Below are 22,077 nucleotides of genomic sequence, written 5' to 3'. Positions count from 1 at the left end.
CCTTTAAGTAACTCCCAGGAATACTGGACAATATGGTAACTATTTCATGGAAAGTACATCTCCTTCAATGACATGCAAACATTTTGTCATTGTTGTTAAGTTAATTGAGCAGCTCATGTTGTACTCTCTCTCTCTCCCTTTTATTTTCCAAGGCTCTTCCAGAATGAACATTTTATTTCCTCTCATTTTTTCTTTTCCTTTGAAGTCTTCCCAAGAGACTCTTGATAGATTTTCTCCTTAGATTTCAGCTATTCTCCCAGTTGCCTCCTTCCATTCGCTGTTCTGTCTTCTCTACTGTTTGGGTGGTCTGAGTTCCATTTGGGTTTCCCTTTCCATTTATGATGGCATCTTCAGCTTGAGTTTGGGCAGCTGAAGCATTCCTGGGGAAGAGCCTTTTTCAAAGTAGAGTCCCAATACCTACGTGTTGTTGGGAGCTGTTGTCACATGCATTCCCACTGGTTTTGTTTGTTCTTATGCTAGAGTTGCTTGGAATGGCTGAACTGAAGCCGTCAATGGTCACAAGAGCTCTCTGGCTTACAACATCTGGGGTTTTTGTTTTGTTTTCAGTCCACATGATGACCCAGGTGTAAACCAAGGGCTCTGATCTTACTCAGTGCTTCTGTTGTTATGTCGCCCTGAAGCAAACTGGCATCTCTCCTGGGTTCAGTTTATCTACCTTCTCTTCAGTAATAAAGTCTGACTGTGACTTAGTTTGGTTAGTTCTTTCATATCTCACCCTGCTAACCTTTCATACTGACCATTGACTTTTCTGATGCATAAGTCCAACTAGGTGTCAGATTAAAATGAGAGGAACCTGTCCTTGGGGTTTTCTATACAAGCCTTCACAAGATCTCCTTTACAAAAATCTTGCAAACTTGCCACAACCTGGCTTGTCTTTCTCCAATAAATTGTTTATTTACTCTGTGTTTCAGAACAGCACTCTTTACTAAATTTTTGCCCAATGCCTGTTTGGGATCCAACTGCTCTTGGTTTTGAGGGTCAGAGTGAGTCTCTGGCTTACTTCTGGTACATAATTCAGGATTTGGTTTCTCCCTCAGAGTCTGATAAGGTTTGAAGTAATTTCTCTTTGTCATCTCTTTTGGGAATCTATGCAAAGACTCATTTTTAATGTGACCACTGTCCGTAGAGTCTGTACATTTAACATGCTCTTCACAGTTTTCAATTCCTGTATATTAAGTGATCCTGCAGGTTTGCATGGCAGACCTTCTGTCCTTGCTGGTCCATCTCAAGATGCTGTAGACTGTTTCCTATAGTGTGAGTTAGAAGAAACATCTGGAAGTGAGCTTTTGCACAGAAGTTTTGGTGGCTCCATCTTTAGCACTGGGACCTTATAATACTGGCAAATCTGGGCTGGAGCGTGATGCTGATGCCATTAGGTCTTGATGCTTTGATAGACTGAACAACATGGTCAATAACTCCACTTTTGTGTATTTTTAGCTGGTGGATTTCTGCAGTTACTCTTGATTTTTAGGTAAAGCTTGATGTTTGGGTATTTCTATTTCACCTTGGCTCCTAGGTCCTCTTGGAGTTTTCTTTCTGCTCTGCAGCAGCAGTGGAAAGCCTGGCTTCACCATGACTTCTTAGGAACAGTTTTTCTTCTCTCTCTCATCACTCTTATTCAATATATTACTGGAAGCCCTTGTCAGAGCAATGAGACAAGAAAAGGAAATAAATGGCATAAATTTCAGAAAGAAAAAAAAATCTATTTGTTGATGACATAATAGTCTTTTTTATTTGTTCTAATTAGCTATACATGGCAATAGAATGTACTTTTGACACATCATACATAAATGGAGAATAACTTCTCATTCTTCTGATTGTACATGATGTAGATTCTCACCAATCACATAGTCATATAATGTTTGATTCATTCTACTAAACTTCTTACCCCCATACCCCTTACCCCTCCTTCACTCCCATGTGTCTAATACAAAGAAACTCTATTCTTCCCTAGCACTACCCCCTATTGTGAATTAGGATCTGCATATCACAGAAAACATTTAGCCTTAGGTTTTTTGGGATTGATTATTTTCACTGAGATAGTCTTCAGTTCCATTCATTTACCAGCAAATGTCATGATTTCACTCTTCTTTAAGGTGGAGTAATATTCCATTTTCTTTATCCATTCATCGGTTGAAGGACATGTAGGTTGGTTCCATAGTTCAGCTATTGTGAGTTGAGTTGCTATAAACATTGATGTGGGTGCATCAGTGTAGTATGATGATTTTAAGTATTTGGGGTATAAACTGAGGAGTGGGATAGCTGAGTCAAATGGTGGTTCCATTTAGAGTTTTCTTGAGAAATCTCCATACTGCTTTCTATAATGGGTACACCGATTTGCAGTTCTACCAGCAATGTAAGAGTGTACCTTTTTTTTCCCTCACCAAATTTTATTATTGCATGTATTCTTGATAATTGACATTCTGATTGGAGTGAGATGAAATCTTAGTGTAATTTTGATTTTCATTTCTCTAATTGCTAGAGATGTTGAACATTTTTTCATATATTTGGTGATCATTTGTATTTCTTCTTCTGTGAAGTGTCTGTGCTTTTCCTTTACCAATTTATTGATTGAGTTATTTGTTTTTTCATGTTTTTTGAGTTTTCTGTATATTCTGGAGATTAACGCTGTATCTGAGGTGTGTATGGTAAAGATTTTCTCCCATTCTTTAGGCTCTCTCTTCACATTATTGATTGTTTTCTTTGCTGCAGAGAAGCTTTTTAGTTTGAATCCATCCCATTTATTGATTCTTGATTTTACTTCTTGCACTTTAGGAGTCTTGTTAAGGAAATCAGGTCCTAAGCCAACATGGTAAAGATTTGGATATACTTTTTCTCCTATGAGGCACAGGGTCCCTGTTCTAGTGCCTAAGTCTTTGATCCACTTTGAATTGAGTTTCGTGCATGGTGAGAAATAGGGGTTTAATTTCATTTTGCTATGTATGGATTTCCAATTTTCCAATTTGTTGAAGAGGCTATCTTTTCTCCAGTGTATGTTTTTGCATTAGTATTTTTAGAAAATTCTAAGGAATACAAACACATACACACACAAAAAAAAAAACTCTTAAAACTAATAAGTGAGTCCAGAATGGTTGCAGAGCAGATGATAAACACAAAAATCAATTGTGTTTCTTATACTTGAAACAAACCTGTGAAAAACTAAATTAAAAATATAATACCAGGCTGAGATTGTGGCTCAGCGGTAGAGCACTCGCCTGGCATGTGTGGGGCACCAGGTTTGATCCTCAGCATCACATAAAAATAAAGAAATAAAAACAAAGGTATTGTGTTCATCTACAACTAAAAATATATACATTTTAAAATACAATACTGTTTCCATGGCTCAAAAAATAAAATACTTGGGTATAAATCTAACAAAACATGTATAGGACTTGTGTGCTGTACGGGAGGGTGTGGTAGTCAGGGTTCTCTAGAGAAACAGAAGCAATAGGAAATCATCTGGATGGACAGAGAAGTCAGTAGGAGAGGAAAGGGTTTATTATGGGAATTGGCTCAAGCCATTCTGAGGGCTGAGAAGTTCATGACATGTCATCTGCAAGTTGGAGACTCAGGGAAGCTCACTGTGGAACTCTCAGTTTGAGACCAATGGCATGAGAACCGGGCAGGCAGTGGGGAGAATCGGGGGTGCTGGTGCAAGTCTTAAAGCCCAAAGGCAGACACCCCTGAAGTTCTAATAGCAGTCCATCTCCAGAAGAGACAGCAAACTCACTAGTCCCCTGCCTTTTTGCTCTATCCAGGCTCTCAACTGATTGGATGTTGCCTGTCTGTGTTGGGTGAGGGCAGATCTTCCTTATTTAGTCCACTGAGTCCAAAGCCAATATCTTCTGGAAACACACTCACAGACAGATCCACAAAGAGTGCTTCACCAGCTACCCTGGGTATCCCTTAACGGGATCCAGTTGACATCTAATTAACCACCACAGCGGGTGCTTGCTGTGTTCAGGGACTGAAAGACTCAACGTATTAAAAATGTCAATTCTATCAAGACTAACATGTAACTTTAACAGACTTCTTATCAAAATGCTAGATAAGTTAAATTAAATATTAAATATATTACATTGATATTAAGAAAATATTAAATATTTAACAGGATATGATATACATATATTAACTATAAAATATTTAAACATATATAAGACTATTCTAAGACTTGTGTACACAAAAAAGAGAGAGAACCAGAAGAGTCAAAAATATTTTGATAAATGAAAAAAGAGTGAGGATATGCAATTTTAAGAGTCCTTACAAACATGCAGTAGTCAGAACTTTGTGAAGTTGTCAGAGAGATAGACACATAGATTGGTGGAACCGAATAGGTAATCCAGATACAGCCCACACAAGTATAGACAACTGATTTTTTTAAGAGAAAAAGAAATCTAATGGCAAAAAAGATTAATTTCTCAAAGGAGGAAATCTTTTAAAACAAAGGTGATGGATATTCATAAACAAAAAAATGAACCACACCAGGCACAGTGTGGCACACTAGTAATCCCAGCAATTTGGGAGGCTGAGCCAAGAGAATCATGAGTTCAAAGCCAGCCTTGGCAACTTAGTGAGGCCCCAAGCAACTCAGTGAGACCCTGTCTCAAAATAAAATGTAAAAAGGGCTGGGGATGTGTCTCAGTAGTTAAGTGTCCTGGGTTCAATCCCTGATACAAAATAATAATAATAATAATAATAATAATAATAATAACAAAAACCAAAAAAAAAATCCTCTATCTAAACTTCACACCTTGTACAAGAATTATCTCAAGATGAATCATAGGTTCAAATGTAAACATGCTTAACTATAAAACGTTTAGCAGAAAATACATAAGAAAATCTTCAGGAATCTCTAACAGACCTGACATCAAAAGCATGATCAGCTTTTTAAAAGCAATATGTTGGACTTTATCAAAACTAAAAATAATATTTTCTCCAAAATACCATGTTAAAGGAAGGAAAAAAGGGCTTCAGGTGTTTCAAAATATCTAAAAGCCACACATCTGACAAGGGACTCACATACTAAAATGTTTCTCTCAAAATGCAAAAGTAAAAAAACAAAATAAGGCAAAATTGTCAGTGGGCAAAAGATATAAAGAGACATTTCATTGATTAGGATAGACAGAAAATAAATACGTGAAAAGATGATCAACATCTCCAGTCATCCGGAAAAACGTAAATTAAGGCCACAATGAGGTATTACTATAGACCCAACAGAAGAGTTACAGTGAAACAAAGTGACAGTGCCACCTGCTGCCCAGGATGTGGAGAAACTGCATCTCTCATGTGCTACAGGTGGGAATGGAAAATGGTACCACCAACTCTAAAGAGTCTGGCAGTTTCTAAAAAGAACTAAATACAAACTTACTATTTGATCCAGCAATTGTACTCCCAGGCATTCATCCTGGGGGAAAAAAAGAAAGAAAGAAAGCTTATGTATACTAAAAAGCCTGGGCATGGGTGCTTATAGCAGATTTCTTTATAATAGTGAGACACTGGAAACAACCAAAATGTCCTACAAGTAGATGGTTAAGCACAACATGTACACCCACACATTGAAATAATACTCAGCAATAAAAATGAAGTATTTATATGTGCAAACACTTGTAAGGATCTCAAAAGCATTGTGTGTGTGTGTGTGTGTGTGTGTGTGTAGTGGTGCTAGGGATTGAAGCCAGGGCCTTGTGCATTCAAGGCAAGCACTCTACCAACTGAGCTATATTCCTAGCCCTCAAAGGCATTTTGAGCAAAGAAAATCAAACTGAACATTTCACATACCGTAGGAGACATTTATACAACATCGTCAAGATCATAGAGACACAGAATACATTAGCATTTGGCAGAGATCTGGTAGAGTGGAGTGGGCACCTTATCAAGGAGGAGCATAAGGGAGGCTTTTATTATCATAGAATCATTATGTGTCTTGATTGTCACAGTGGTCACATGAGCATGCCTATAAGACAAAACTGGAAGCATTGCTACACTCAGCTATAAATAATGTTCATGCAATCACCACAGTGCAAGCTGTCTCAAATTAAAATACACTCATATTCTGGGGACACCTGTGTAGCAGGAGGTCAGCAGGGACAGAATGTTGTACCCATGTCTTTGGTCATAGGGAGTCATTAAATAATGCCTAAGAGGGGAAAATTAAGAAGTGGCTGTTGAAGCATGTGATATAAGATATGACAGTAAAATCTAAAATAACCAGTTAAAAGAGTTGAAAAGTAGCCAGGCATGGTGGCACATGCCTGTAATTCCAGCAGCTTGGGAGGCTGAGGCAAGAGGATGGAGAATTCAAAGCCAGCCTCAGCAATAGCGAGGCACTAAGCCACTCAGTGAAACCCTGTTTCTATACAAAATACAAAATAAGGCTGGGCATGTGGGTCAGTGGTCAAGGGTCCCTGAGTTCAATCCCCAGTACCATCCCCCTTCCCCCCCAAAAAAGTTGAAAAAGTGTTGCTTTGGGAGGTAGGAAATGGTGGGTGGTTAGGGAGACTCTGCTTTTCAAATGTAGAATTTATAGGACTATTTGACTCAAACTACATGTACATGGAACTTTGATAAGGGGAAAATGGACTTTAGATCATTAAACTAATGTTATAAGAGTAACACATCAAAAGAATATTCACATTAGTAGCACTAGAAAGAGAATTTTGTAATTTGCTGGATAAAAGACTGATGTTCAAAACTCAATGGCAATCCTATTCAGTAGTTAAAACCCACTGAAAAAAAAGTAACAATAATTTTTTTAAGATTTCATAAACTAGAAAGTATTAAAAAGAGTACTAATTAAAGATACAAAAACCATTATGGGTGAAAAAATAAAAAATCATAAATTAAAAGTCATCTTTTAATATATATATACTTGATATATATAAGATCATATATAATAATACATATAATTGACACACACACACACACATACACACACACGCACACACACACATATCAATTTTCCCCAAATTAGTATAGAAATTCAATGCAATCAAATCATAATTCTAAGTGTCATGAAACCTGACAACATTATTCTAAAATGCTTTTGGGCTAAGAATAGCCATGAGAAATGTGAACAAGAAAAAGTAGAATGGTTTGCTTAAAAGAGCGAAATTTAAAGCTCTTCTAACACAGTGTAGTGTTGACAGAGATGGACAAGGAGATTCATGGAATTGAGGGCTCATCAAAAGAAAGTCAGATTTAGAGAAAATTGATATATGGCAAAGGTGGCAGCAGATATATCACAGAGGACTGGAGAATTCATTCTTGTAGAAAAACGTTAGATCCCTACTGCCTGTGACTAATGTGTGTGCGCGCACACACACACACATACACACACCAGAAAAAATATGGCTAGATTAGAGACAATATCAAAAGAGCATAACTTGAGCAAAGACTCTAAAATTTTATTTTGTATAACAAAAAACTCAAATGCTACCAACACTGCGACTTTGTGCGCTACACTAGAGGAACAAGAGGGACTCTTAAATGTGCCCAAGGAAACAAACATAAGAATGTCTGTACAGACAAGGTTATACCAATAAAAACATTGACAATAGCTTCAATATCCATTTCAGAAGAATAATCAATGAACTGTGCCTGTTCTGGCAACAGAGAACCACAGATCAGTGGACATTAATAACAGAGTTACATAAATCCACACAATAAATCCACAAACGGCGTTAAGCATGAAAATGCTATGTGTGATAGACGAGCATCTAGGTAAAACTTAAAACATGCAAAATAACACTATACATGGCTTAAGGATTTATATGTATGTTGTAAAAATCATAAAATCAGAGAATGAACATCAAATTCAGGACAAGTTTTTTTAAAAAAAGAAACTAAACAACATGTCAAAAAGTTAATATTTTGTGAAGATAATATGGTAGGTCCAGGGATATTTTATATTTTGTTTTTATACATTGAGAACAGATAAATGCTTACTCAACAGACAGTAACTTCAAATTCTGTATGTGTTAAAGTCCTACTTTGCAAAGCCCTGAGTCAAGGTGAAATCTCTGAATATTAAAGGCTGCACCTGATCAAGGGCAGGTGGACATGTGTTTTCTTGGTCAATTGGATCCTCTTGGATGGATGCAGAGTCAATCTGAAGCCCAGCTCATTAGGACTGAGCCTTTCCCAAGTCCCCTGAACCCAAGTCCATCCCTGCCCAGCTCCAAAATTCTGAGGGAAGGAACATCAGAAGGTGTGCAGAGGGAGCAGTCTGTGGTGGGGGAGGCAGAGGAAAGAGCGGGGCCGGAGGTCACTTCCAGGTCCTTGGAGCTGCTTCTGTCCATTTGGACCTGTCAGAGAGGGTAGATGGCAACGGATCAAAGAGGATGCAGGAGCTGTTGGTGGTTTGCTCATTAGGTACTGAGTCCACAAATATTGACTGAGCACCTACTATGTGGCAGACTCTGCTTGGCCTGAGTTCAGCTGCAGATCAGGAAAAAAGTCCCTACTACTACATCCCGACCCCTCTATCTCTCCCATGCCCTCCTTCATCGTTGCCACAGTCAGAACCTTCACATCTTCACAGCATGTTCCATGAGTTGATGTGACACGTGTCCCTGCCATGGCCCTCTCCATCCCCAAGAACGCAGCCAAGTGAAGGGAGCGATGAGGGCGCGTCTGCTCTGGAAGGCCCAGACACAGTTACCTAGAGGGTCACCGCCCTCTCTGCTGGATGCTGGGAATCGTCTATAGAAAGCTGAGTGGTGGCCATACGAGGAACAGAGCAAGAGAAGCAAACGAGTGGCGTCACTGCCTCTTGCTGTGAATCAAATCCCTCTTGCTGTGGTGACAGGCAGAACTGAGGGCATGTTGAGAGGACAAGTGCTACTGGTCCAGATGGTACCGGACACGGTGCTTCAAGAAGCAGCCGTGCTTATCTGTTCTCTTTTTGTGGGGGGCTGGAGGGGAAGGGAATCCAGGGTTGCTCTACCACCAAGCTACATCCCCAGCCCTCTTTATTTTTATTTTGAGGCAGGGTTTCTTTAAGCTCTTGAGGCTGGCCTCAACCTTGTGACCCTCTTGCCTCAGCCTCCTGAGTAGCAGAGATTACAGGTGAGGTGACACTATTTTCTGGGGATGTACCATGTGGGACAGAGATGATGTTTGCCCAGCCTATGGCCACTAGACTTTCTGGAGTAGTGTCATGAGGGACGGAGGTGCTACATGGCAAAGCACTGTAAGGGACAGAGGTGCCATCTGTCTGGCCCATTGCCCCTTGACCTTCCTTATAGCATTTTTTTTTCAATAAATCTCCTGTGTCACATGCCTTCTCTGGGTGCTTCCTTGGGTCTCTCAGACCCTCCCCCACTGCCCTGACATAACTGCGCCACGGACAGTAGAGTAGATTGTAGCAATATCTGCCTGGTTCATTTCAAAGATACAGCACATGAAATATATCACAGAGTATGGGGGACTCTCTGGAGTTGGGGTCTTGACATTCATTGCACCCCCACACTCTGGACTCCCACCTCCAGGGCCCTAGAACATAATTTGAAAACCTTCCAACTCCAAGGCACTGTACAATGTATGGTTAGCTGGGAGCCTCTGAGAATTCCAAAAGACATTTGGAGAAAGTAAGGGAGTTTATAACCTTTTCTTGAGGCTGATCACATCTGTGGACACTCTTGTGGGCACCCTGTGTGACTGACATGGTTGAGACATGAGGTGTCACCCAAATGCTCATGTGAGAGACGATGCGAGAAGGTTCAGAGGAGAAACGACTGGGTTAGGAGAGCCTTAGTCTAATTAGCGCATTAATCCACTTGAATGGATTATCTGGGTGATGACCGTAGGCAGGTAGGTGTGGCTGGAGGAGGTGGGTCGCTGGTGGACATGCCTTGGTGTGTAGATGGGGTCCCTGGGGAGCCAAGCTTAGTCTCTCTCTCTGCTTCTTGATTATCAAGTCCTGAGCCCCGTTCCTCCTCCACGCCTCTCTGCCAAGATGTTCTGCCTCCCCTCGGGCCCAGAGCGACGGAGTCCGCCATCTATGGACTGAGACCTCTGAAACCATGAGCCCCAAATCAACTCTTCCTCCTCTGAGATTGTTCTTGTCAAGTCTTTGGACACAGCCGTGAAAAAGCTGACTAAAATGGTGACTTTGTACCCTTGCCCTGAATTTCCCTTGCTAGCCCATAACTGTGCCCCTGACCTGTCTCCCTGGGGACTAAGCCCACCCCAAACTCACCTGTCACAGTTTCCACCGCCTACAGACGTAGAAGACCGTGAAACTCACCAACAGCAGCACCTTGACTCCCAAGAGGAAAGCCACAAAGGTAAGGGTGGACGTCCCTGGACCTAAACGGCACAAAGCAGAAGAAGCCATTGAATGGGGCTCTGTGAGTCTGAATCTCTCTGAGGTCAGGCAGCCGGGAAGTTCCAGAGCCAGCAAGTTGTACCCAATTCCTTGGACCCAACCTGACAGTTCGCTCTCTTGGAAAGGAAAGGTGATTTTGACCCATGAGGCTCACCTTGGATTTGGCCCAATAAATGCTGATTTGAGTCTCTGACATCCACCAGTCAATGTGCCAGGCTCTCGGGGTACAAATCCAAGTTCAGTGCATGCCATTGAGCCCTTGGGGTCATTTATCATACCATTTGCTAGTATCATAGGAAGCTGGTCTCATCGGCAACCTTTCATAGATGAGTGAACTGAGTCTCAGAGATCATTGACTCACTTGCCTGCGTTTACACAGCTACCATCACTGGAAACCATTTAAAAATAATTCTACCCTATTTCAAGTAGTAATAATAGAAGCCGCTTTATTGCAGACATTCGTGTAGACTATGCATATATTAACTTATTTAAACCTTGTAAGGACTCTGTGAATTAGGATATCTCCTTAGGCCCTATCTACAGATGTGCAAACAGAGCCCAGAGGAGTCTATATCTGTGCAATAATTAATTGGAAGAGCTGGTTCTGTCACTGGAGCAGACATCATGCAGTGCCCAGGTGAGGTTGTTCAAGCAAGTCTTATAGACCAACGTCCAGCAAGCTCACCTCCCTGTCAAATAGACTATTTTAACCAAGAGTCTTGCTGACAGCCAACTCAAAGCCACCAGTGAAAGAGCACTAACTCACACCCTCTCCCGGGTCTTTTTGCAAGGTTTTGCTGGAAGACCACTCTCTGCACAGAAATGAAAGAACCTTGCAGGATGGCCCCAGCCAAAGGGAGCCACCGGCTAGAAACCATTCTGATCATTCTAGAAGTCAGATTTCTACTCTGACAAGACCTCAGTGATGATCCAGCTCCCTTTCCTCCCAGTGCCTTCTGGAATCCACTCCGGAGACAGAGGTGGCCCAGTTGCCGGTAAGAGAAGAGGTGCACCGACCTGGGCTCCCAGAGGGCTCGCGTTTGGGATGGGACGCTGTGGACAGGATGAGGCTGGCCTGGACAGCAGGCTGTTGCTGGTGCTGCACCCTGCAGGTGACCAGCCACTCGGACCTCTGCCTCGACATGTTCACCAAGTGCAAGCTTTCCAAGGTGAAGGAGCCATCGCTGTTCCGCTTGGGCGTGGGCTGATCGGTCCTTTTGAGTGGGTGGCAGTGTTCCAGCCAGGTGAGGTGCGTCTCCTGGGGATAGAATCTCTGCACATGGCAGGTAACAGCCACCAAGCCGGAGGGAGTCGAAGACTGGGACACTGTCACTGTAGGGGGAACTGACAAAACCCGGAGAGAACAGACAATTACCGTGGGAATTCCTCTGGCAGTTCCCTGGGGGTGGGGTTATTTGTCCAGGAGAAAGTCCTTGGGTGGTACAATTTGAAGGAGCTGAGAGCTTCTGATCCCAAAATATCATTTCCTCATTCTCAACCTCCAAGATCTATCAAGTTCTCTCAGTGATGCTGGGAATGGGTCAGGACTGCCACAAAGAAGGTCCTGAGTCTTGGTAAATGGGTGGGTGCATGCATAAAGAAATGCATGATGGAATGGGTGTCTGAATGTGTGAAGGAATGCATGTTTGGATGGATGGATGGATGGATGGATGAATGGATGGATGGATGGAAGAAAGAATAAATAGTATTGGTGAAATCTTTCTTTTCCACATTGGCCATTAAAGATGAAAAGATGAGGTATGAATGTCACTTAAGAATCTACAAATCAGTCAACTCACTCTCTATGACTAGACAATTCTAAGATTTGAAGGTTCAGAGCCACTAGATGTCTTTGAGTCCAAAATACCAAGATTGTAATAGGAAGGAAATTCAGTTTGGGAAAGGAACTTGCTCAGGGTTATAGTTGGTGCCGCTGGAATTACACCAGAGAAGGAGTGTTTGACCACTGTGCTATCCTGATACCCAAACTATAACGCAATTAAGATTCTGATAATAGGATCTAATGGCTTCTAGAATTTTTTTCCACCATGTTTTCACCTCTGCAATAGAAGGTATTCACAACAGGGAACCTTAGGCTATTCTGGAATCCAATAAAATATGACCCATCTCAGTAGATTTTGAAAGCTCACCCAGCAGATCCAACTGTGACAGGCGGGGTGTTGTGGATTAGGGACCTTGAGCTGCCACCATAGCCAACATCACCTTGGGGGTTCATTTTCCTGTGTTTCCAAGACTGAAATTTTGAAATTTCTAACACTCATGGTTCTATTTAAGACGGATGTCAGCTCTTGGTCTAGGGTAGAGAGTAAGTCCTTGGGCGGTATAATTTGAAGGAGCTGAGAGTATCTGATCCCAAAATACCGTTTCCTCATTCTCACCCTCCAAGACCTATCAAGTTCTATCAGTGATGCCGCTAATGGGTCACACAACCAAGGCAAGACCCTGTCCTGAAGCTTACTATCTGCTCTGTGCCCCCATTTGATGCTCAGGCCCAGCACAAGGACTCTCACCAAGCAAAGACAAAGACTTGGAAGGTGTGAAGGTCTGGTGGTGTGGGTGGCACCCATGGGGAACAGGCTAGGGTGAGTGTCACCAAGCAACCCATTTCTTCTGGTGGCATGGTGTCCAGGGCATTTGGGGGAGGATAGAGGCCTGGACACAGCTGAGGACACGTCTGCTCCCGTGTACTGACTGGCTTTGTTTGGGGCAACGTCCGTGGGTGTTCTTATTTAATCCTCACAAAACCAAATGTGGTGAACACAGAAAGCCGCATGATGTCGTGAAAAAAGACAAAGAAAAACACACTTAGAAGGAGCCCATACAAAATCAGGCTCCCATTTCATAGAAATGGTCAAAAAGGAATTGGCTGAGCTTCATCTTGGAAAACCACTTAAATTATAAAGATAATTTGTGTTTTAAATAAATATAGAATATCCCTGCAACTATGCACCAACTCTCGAAGGAATAAGAAAGCTGGTGTCATGTCTTATCCAAAACTTAAACTAGAGGACCAACAAATCCTTCATTTCAAATTCACATTCACAGCACCATCATTAAAAGATGATTTTGGAAAATGATTTGAAATGATTCGAGGGTTCTATCAGTTTTCAGAGGGGCCTCTTTTAATCAAAGCGTTCTCTCCCGAAGTGCCCACAGCGCCATTATCATCAGAGATTTTCTTCTTCTTCTTCTTCTTTCATTTATAGCTTTGCCTGTGATCCCAGCACATCTCCGGGATCATTGGCGGCAAATTCTTGAAACACCACTTTTGTAGGATCTCCCAATTCCCTGTGCCCTGGAAGTGGATTCTCTTTGCCTGGTACGGTCTGCTGTTGCCACACGTCAATCAAGGCAGGGCTCACTTCCCGCAGGAGGGGCTTCCTGGTGGTATGGCGTCCAGGGTGTGGGATCACACAGGTGTCAAGACGCCCACGCTGCACAGCAAACTGCTTACCAGCCCCGCCAACTCACTGAGTCCTCACAGCAGGACTCAGCCCACCCACCTCCACAAGCTGCTGGCCTCTGGGTGGAGTTGTATCTCATGCCTCTGCCTGGGGTTTCTCTTTAACCAGGAAAAGCCACCTAGCCCACGAAGGCACGTCCCAGCCTCCTCTCCATCACGGGACAGTTCTAGGCACAGTCTACACTACTTCTCAGAGGGTCCCCAGTGGCACTGCACTCCAGGCACCCACAGGAGTATCTAGCCCAGGAACTCACCGTCTCTCGCCTATTCTCCTAACCCATCTCTCTCCTCCACCCTCAGAATCACCTCCCAGCCCTCTGCCCCCAGATCTCAGATTCAGACTCTGCTTTCAGGGAAACCTAAATAAAGACAACCACAGAGATAATGTCCTTGAAACCCAACTCAAGAAAGGGGTGCAGCCACAGCTCATTTTAAAGGAAGCAGTCATTTGGGGACATTTGTATCTTCTGTGATTTTTTGGTTCTCTGCACAATTGCCCTAGTTCCAGGAGATTATATAATAAGTACTCAGGTAAGAGGAGCCTCTAAAAGACCTTTTCCTGTTACTCAGCCAAAGGCGGCAAAGCTGACAGAACATAGGAACAGCAGGCAAACCCGCAGCTGGTTAGGAGGGCAGAGCCGGAAGCCTGTATTCATGCCAAAGGCCCCTCACTCACCAGCTTGGCAACCTCGGGGCACCCTCACCTCTTTGTTCCAGCCCAAGAAAATAAAAGACAATTAGATAAAAAATTTTAGACCCATATCCAGGTAAGAGTTAGTCATCTAAAGATATCATATTCTAACAAATTTGTAAGTTTGCAAATCCCTTCAAATCTTCTTCCTATAAGGTGATAATAATACAATTAAGTCCCCAGAAGATAAATAGATGTTCTGTCTCCATTCTACACATGAGAGGAGTGAGTTCTGAGTCCAGAGGATGTGTACGTCAGCTGGAGGCTGGTGCCTGGCTCGGCTCGCTGCAGGGGGCCTTCCACCTTGTTAGAGGTGGTTAGCATCCTTCCTGCAAGGAGAGACTCCCAATAATCAAAAGCAACACCCATTGCCCCTTCTGAGAGGTTCCTGTGAATAAAGCACCCTGTGAAGTACTTTACAGGTGTTTCACAGAGTTTCTGCCACAATCTACTAGTAAGACCATTCGCCAAAGAAGAAACTGATGCTCAGAGAAGTCCACAGCCCAACTCTGCCCTGACTCAGTCATCTGGCAAAGATGAAGACTTACTGCGAAGGTACTGGCTCAAGTTGATGGTTTTCTGGAACACCATTGTCAGCTTGTGCTTGACGTGGCAGAGGACCTCAGAGTTCATGTCATCCAACTGCAGAGGGACGAGCACACTGCTGGTCACATTGTACGTGTCCCCACTGGCGAGGATGACGGTCTTGGATTTGGGGAGCTCGTGCTTGTTTTTGAGCCAGGTCACGCTGACCTGACGGGTGTGTAGCCCGGAGGATGTGTACGTCAGCTGGATGCTCGTGCCTGGCTCGGCACGCTGCAGGGGGCCTTCCACCTTGTTAGAGATGGTTAGCATCCTTCCTGCAAGGAGAGACTCCCGTGAGAGGGGCTCAGGTGCCTGAATCCTGGAGTGAAGGAGTCTTCTGCATCTCTGTGAAGGGGCCCATACTTCCTCTTCCATGAGGCTTAAAAGCTGCCTTTTAATCGGAGCTAGCCTCGGAGGCTGAGAGTGGAGGCCAGGCGAGGAATCCACAAGGGATCAAAAAAAAGAGACCCACACTGCACAGAGGCCCACAAGGCACAGCAAACACCCACATCACACCCTGCCTACCAGCCCCTCCAACTCACTGAGTCCTCACCGCAGCCCCGTGGATACAGCTGTTACCATTCCCATTCTAGAGATGAGGAAACCAAGGCCCAGACAAGCTAGGCAGCTTGTTCAAGATCCACAGCTCTTCAGTGACAGAGCCAGGGGTTCTCAGCCAGCTGGTGTGGTCCCTGACTCTATGCCCTCCATCCTCCCCCAGTGCCTGAAAAGGTGAGACTCCTCTCACGCCTCCTGGGCAGGTCAAAGGAAGAGGTCAGGAGCACGGGTTTTGGGTTTCTCAACCGCATTTGCATCCCCAACTCCTCCACAGGGTGAGGCTCAGTAACTCCACTCTCTGACCTCAGTTTCCTCATCTGTAAAATGGGAGTGATTCTTAATTCTCAGAGTTAATCAATCAAGTAAAGGAGCTAGCATAGAATACGTGCACAGTAATCACTCTATAAGTGGCAACTAGCAGTAGCAGGTACTCTAAGTGGGCATCTGAGGAATTGTTATTGATAATCATATTTTTAATGTGAACAGAGAAAGAAAAGGCTCAGAGTAGGTCTTGACTCGCCCAAAAGCTTCACTGCCAACAGAACTGACATTGCAACCCAACAGAGCTGCCTCTACTTCTCCACAATTGGCTATTAACTGACGGCCTTTAATCGTGCCCAGGGTTCTGCCCCGCTCTGGGTTGAGCGCTACGGAGGCTGCAAACAACAACTGCAGATCCCTGACCATGTGCTGCTTGGTCCAGATGCCACACAGGAGTCAGGGAAAGGAATCCTCAGCAGGTCTCCACCAGGCAGGGACAACAATTGTTACTGCACAATGAGGAAACTCGGAAAGGAACCGCGCTTTGCCTGAGATCACAGGAACGGGCAGTGGCAGCCCTGCAAGGGGACACTGATCTGTCTGCTTCCAAAGTTCTGCCACTTCCAAAAATAAGAACCAATTCCTGCTCCCAGGATGCAGAGAAGGTGAACCCAATAGAACTCAGGCTACGGGTTTCTAGAAGCCCTAGAGTTTAAGTATGCATTGTGGGAACCAAGGGGTACAGGCAGACGTGACAGTTCAGAAGTGAACATCAGAAATAGAGTATTTTAAACGGAGAGTTGGAAAGAGATTTGAGACAACACTGAAGTTGGCATTCTCAGCCAGGAGAGAGGAGAAAAGTATAGGAAAATCACATTTACGAATAGACTAACCTAAGCCAGCACTAACCTAAGGCTCTCCCAGACCTGGGTCCCTCTGCTGCCCATCAGAGGATCAGGTTTCCTAGTGAGGCTCCCAGAATCCTGAGAGTGCTCTGGGCGCTGAACCAAGCACAGCGAGGGAGCTACAAGGGCACTGCCTTAAGGAAAGAGATTTGGGGAGGGTTTGCAGAAGTAAAAGGTGTGTTCCTGCCAAGTACAGACAGGCCTGAATCCAGGAGAGGAAGGGGCTGCCCTTCCCGCTGCAGACTCTGGGGGACCACGCAGCTGCACAAGATAGGGGTGTGATCAAAGTGATGGTCTCAGAGGGTTGCCTTGCCGCAGTGGGACAGATATACCGTACACAAGTGAAGGAGAAAAAATTAGGAAAAAACTCAGTGAGTCAATAAAAAATATTAATAATGCAACTCTTTTCCCATCAGAAAGGACCATTTTTGAATTTTTCACCCAGACCTGAGCATTACTAGTGGGTGAACCTTTCCTTATGTCTGCAGGGCATCAAAAAAGGGGGGCAGGGCACAGAGAAATTTAAAGGTGGGATTATTGCCCTGGAGAATTCTCGCAGCAGGACCAGAAAAGCCGATCCTGCCAGGGAGAGAGAAAGCGGGTGGAAGCCTGCTCGGTGGAGAGGGGCTGGCTTCCCCGCAGCGCCCTCTGCTCTGCCCTGTTCCCTGCCTGCGCTGCAGGGCGCAGCACCCAATAGGCAGCTCCGCTGTGGGGACGGTCTTTTCCCACCTGGTGAGGCTCGGCAGAGCTGTGAGCCCATTCGCTGGCTCGACCCTGGCCCCAGGCCTGGTCCATCATCACACCACCCCTCACCAAGCCCGCGCCCCAGCCAGCGCCCTCCAGGCCGGTAGTCCTCCTCCCAGGCCAGTTCTAGGGGGACCCAGGAAACCCTGCTCGCGCCGCTTTGGCTCTGAACTGAGCGGGCAGCGACACCTGGTGGAAGAAATGGTGTAAAGCCACAAAGAGTGAAAAATGGGGAGCAGAAACTGGGTTAGGTGTGCAGGAGACAGGATGAGGAGAGAGAAGGAGATTCATACTGACTCCAGGTGAGACCTAAGGGACACTCTTTCCCAGCGAAGGGGGTCAAGAATTCCTAGCCTCTCTTTAAAATTGACTTCTAGAAATTTCCAACAGAATCGGGGATCTGGAGCCCAGAGATCTGCCATCTCTGGCTGGCCTTCCTTCCTTCCTTCCTTCCTTCCTCCCTCCCTCCCTCCCTCCCCTCCTTCCTCCCCCCCTCCTTCCTCCCCTCCCTCCCATCCTTCCTTCCTTCTTTCCTTCCTTCCTTCCTTCCTTCCTTCCTCCCTCCCTCCCTCCCTCCCTCCCTCCCCTCCTTCCTCCCCTTCCTCCCTCCCTCCCCTTCTTCCTCCCCTCCCTCCCATCCTTCCTTCCTTCCCTCCCTCCCTCCCTCCTTTCTACTGGGGATTAAACCCAGGGGTGCTTTACCACTAAGCTACCTCCCCAGACCTTTTTATTTTTTGAGACAGGGTCTCACTAAGTTGCTTAAAGCCTTCCTAAATTGTTGAAGCTGGCCTCGAACTTCTGATCCTCCTGCCTCAGCCTCCCGAGCCACTGGGATTACAGGTGTGCCCCACTGTGCCGGGACAACTCTGCCATTTCTTAGAGTCAAGTGTTAAGACAGAGAATTTTTTGATATAAAGACAGCATGAATGGGGGAGGGGACTTCCCTCCTTTTTCTTGATGGGGTGCTGGGCAGGGAGAGAGGAGTGCGATTTGGGGATGGATGTGAGAGTCTTCACACCAGTTAGGGCACCCTGCCTCTCTCCACCTTCACCCAGGGGCTGCCCTGAGTTCCCAGCCCCCCCCCACCATGTTGCCCCCAGGGGCTGGGTGCACCTACCTCTCCCCCGGTTGGAAGCCGGCGCTCGCAGGGTGATGTTGGCCTGCTTGGGGGGCTGCTCGTCCTGGACCACCCAGCAGGAAAACTCACTCCCGTTCAGCGTGACCTCTGCCTGCAGTGTGTCCTCCAGAGAGAATGTCCCATCCGGGTTTCGAGTGACCTGGGGGGACTCCACCGTGGGGATCTTGTGCCTGTTCTCCATCCAGATGAGCTGCACGTGGGCGGGGTAGAAGTGGCCGGCGTGGCACGTGAGGTTCACTCTCTGACGCACCTGGATGCGGGCGCCGTCGGGGTCCATGGTGATCTTCAGGGTGGGGATGACTAGAGCAGCAGCGGAAGAGGGGGCCGTTGAGAGGGGCCCCCCTGCTCGTCCCCTCCAGGTCTCCCCTTCCCAGGGGCCGATCTTAAGTCTCTCACTCTCTTTTTTTTAAAAAAAAATATATTTTTTCTTGAATGCTCAATATTAGGCAAATCGGGCTAAATGTTATTTTCATTAATATGGGGGGGCGGGGCTGTCTGGCATATTCTTTTCAATAAGTTTGATAATTTTTATATCATAAAATAGGATTCTAAGAATGACCAGACCGTGCCCATGAGGACCGGGTCTTGTTCCCCGCTCTGTCACAGCACTTAGAACAGGACCTGGCGTACAGTGGCTCCTCATGACTTATTGAATGAATAATAGTTAAAATCAAAAACAAATAGCAATGAAATGAATAGAACACAGATATTCGGAAAGGGAAGTTGGGGCCAGACAATTGCAGAATAAAAATCAGGCCACGGTAAACAAGTGAGTGCCGGGCATCGTTCTAAGTGTTTTATAAGGAATAACTCATTTAGTCTGAAGAGGAATTTTACAAAGCAGGTCTTAATTTTATTCCCATTTTATGAGGAAACTGAGATAATGCCCAAGGTCATACAACTTGTAAAGTGGCCTAGGGACAAAACCCAGACAGCTGGCCTCAGACACCCATGGTCTCCCATCATATATGACTAAATTTATTGATCTGTTTTATGGGCAGTGGTGGAGATGGAACCCAGGGCCTCCTGCATGCCAGGCAGTGCTTGACCACTGAGCCACATCCCCTTGGGGGCCTAGACTTGTAATCCCTATACATGTCCATCAGGGATGGAAGGGAGGAATGTCCAGTTCCCATTTGTGAAATGGGCATTCAGGCAAAAACCCCCAAAGCCCATGCCACCCCCACCACACTCTACCACCCACTCACCTTGGAGCACTTCAGAGAGATTCAAGGTCATCTGCAGGGGCTCAGCGAGGTCCCCGTGGGTGACTTGGCAGGTGATCTGAGACAAGACCTCTTTTCCTGTCAGTAGCACCAGTACCTTGCTGGTTACGAAGTACCTGCCTTTGTCATCGGTCATCTGAGACTGGGCTGAGGGTGGATGTTCATCACGGTCCTTCAGCCACGTGACATTGAAGTCTGTGGAGCTGAAGGGGCCAGCAGTGCAGTTGAAAGGCACTGAATTTCCAGGGGTGGTCCTCTGAGATGGGCCCGTCAGGGAGATGACCGGCTGCTCCCCAGCTGCAAAAGAGAGGGGTTGTGGGGCGTGCTGAGGGGGACAGATCCAGGAGGCAATAGACACGCCCAGGACTCTGCACCCAACTGACTTCTCTCTCCCTCTTTTATTTGGGGGTAACCAGGGATTGAACTCAGGGGCAGACGACCACTGAGCCACATCCCCAGCTCTATTTTGTACTTTATTTGGAGACAGGGTCTCCTTGAGTTGCTTAGTGCCTCGCTCTTGCTGAGGCTGGCTTTGAACTTGTGATCCTCCTGCCTCAGCCTCTCAAGGTGCTGGGATTACAGGCATGTGCCACTGCATCCGGCTCTTTCCCTCTTTCATTCCTGGCTTCCACCCTCTCTGACCCAGAGCTGGCATCGGGGACCCTGGGCTCCTCTTTTACCTCCAGCCTGGCCTCTCGTCCTGGGTCCCATGTTCCTCCCTTGACTCCCAGGCTCCCGCCATCTCCCTTTCCCACAGTCTCCACACTGAGAAAAGATGCCAAATAGCCCCTGGCAGGCAGGGAACCGGCTCAGCCAGGTCCCAGCCTCAGCCTCCCCCTGGACACAAGCTGGCTCCATCTGGTAATCCTGGGGGCCTTCCTGTCTGCTCTGAAGGCAGCCATGGACAGGACTCAGGACTCACCTGTGAGTCTCAGCAGGAGGGTGAGCAGGAGGGCGACCAGGGCCTGCCCAGGGGAGGCAGACATGGTGAGGTACCTGGCGTCCCTGACTTGTGCTGGCGGCAGCCCTGGATGAGGCTCTGCAGGGACCCAAGAGCCACTGCCTGGTCTCCTGCCAGCCTGGGACTACGTTATATTTCCCAGCTGCCCACTCCCAGCCAGACCTGGAGAAGTGGTCACTGTGGCAAAAGTCCCCATCCAAACCCCAAACCCACAGCTGCAGCAGTGTCTGCTGCCTGTGGCTGGGTGCTGACTCTTTCTGGTGCCCCGGGGGCCAGACTGGGGCAGGGCTGAGCTCCACCTTGAACCTCAAGGCCAGCTAGCTCTGTGTCCTCTGATACATAAGCTGTGGGGGCCCCTCTTCTGGAGACTTCTCCATAGTGGGACCACGGAGAGCCTTCTCTGTCCCAGGGATGGCTTCTGGAAATATAGAATGGATCGGATATGATCCCAGGAGGGTTGGTGACATGAGCTGGGACGAATACAACCAAATGCAATGAAAACAGAGCAGGAACCGTGCAACGCCACCTCTGGCCTCTGCTTAACTAGAGCATCACGACATGGACCGGGCATTTCCTCTTGCCTGGAATTGTCCAGTGGATTCCAAGCTGAGAAAAATGAATTTGAAGCACAGCTGGAAATTTCCCTGCCCCGATGGAAGCATCTCTCCCTTGGTCTCTCTCCACCCCTTCTCCACTCTATCTGGCTTCCCAGGGCTTCCCCCTGGGATGGTTTGGGGCCTGTGTTCACCATGAAAACCTTTGCCAGGAAAATGCTGCCTTTGGTTCCCTGCTGTACCAGCAGCCAGAGCACTCCTGGGCACAAAGAATTCACTCCAAAACAATGGGGGGGGGTCTTCAGGGCAAGGAGAGCTCAGGGCTGACGTGAAGCAGCCAGGCCCAGCCTGCTCCCGTCCCCCAGCTCCTGTGGGGTGTACACTCAGCTAGTGCCGGGGGAGGCTGAGAGGAGCTGTCATCCTGGGGGGAGGGCTGTCCTGGAGGCCCCCCTCCCTCGCCACCCCTCCTAGCCAAGCGGACAGAGGGGATGGGTGCCTGTTGGCGGAGGCGCCTCTGTCCCCAGGTGTCTCCTGCCGCAGACAGCGGGCTTGTGGATCTATCTCCATGGCTCCCTGAGCAGGAGGAAAGGGGAAGTGAAAAGAGACACCAAGCAGAGGCAGG

The 22,077-nt window shown here is 46.3% G+C and overlaps 1 gene segment (V, D, J or C); it reads right to left on the bottom strand.

Annotated features, from left to right (window-relative positions):
* Nucleotides 1-10,222: 10,222 nt before the first annotated feature.
* LOC143394878 (Ig gamma chain C region-like) overlaps nucleotides 10,223-22,077 on the bottom strand; it is a 96,399-nt gene continuing 84,544 nt past the window's right edge. Inside the window, 5 exon segments of the C gene segment in view lie at nucleotides 10,223-10,353; nucleotides 11,390-11,692; nucleotides 15,072-15,383; nucleotides 18,694-19,014; nucleotides 19,923-20,265. Of these exon segments, the coding sequence occupies nucleotides 10,223-10,353; nucleotides 11,390-11,692; nucleotides 15,072-15,383; nucleotides 18,694-19,014; nucleotides 19,923-20,265 (1,410 nt within the window).

This window comes from Callospermophilus lateralis, chromosome 3, assembly GCF_048772815.1.
Source record: "Callospermophilus lateralis isolate mCalLat2 chromosome 3, mCalLat2.hap1, whole genome shotgun sequence".
Lineage (NCBI taxonomy): Eukaryota > Metazoa > Chordata > Mammalia > Rodentia > Sciuridae > Callospermophilus > Callospermophilus lateralis.
The sequence above is the reverse complement of the archived record's forward strand: the minus strand, read 5'-3'. Positions and strand labels throughout refer to the sequence as shown.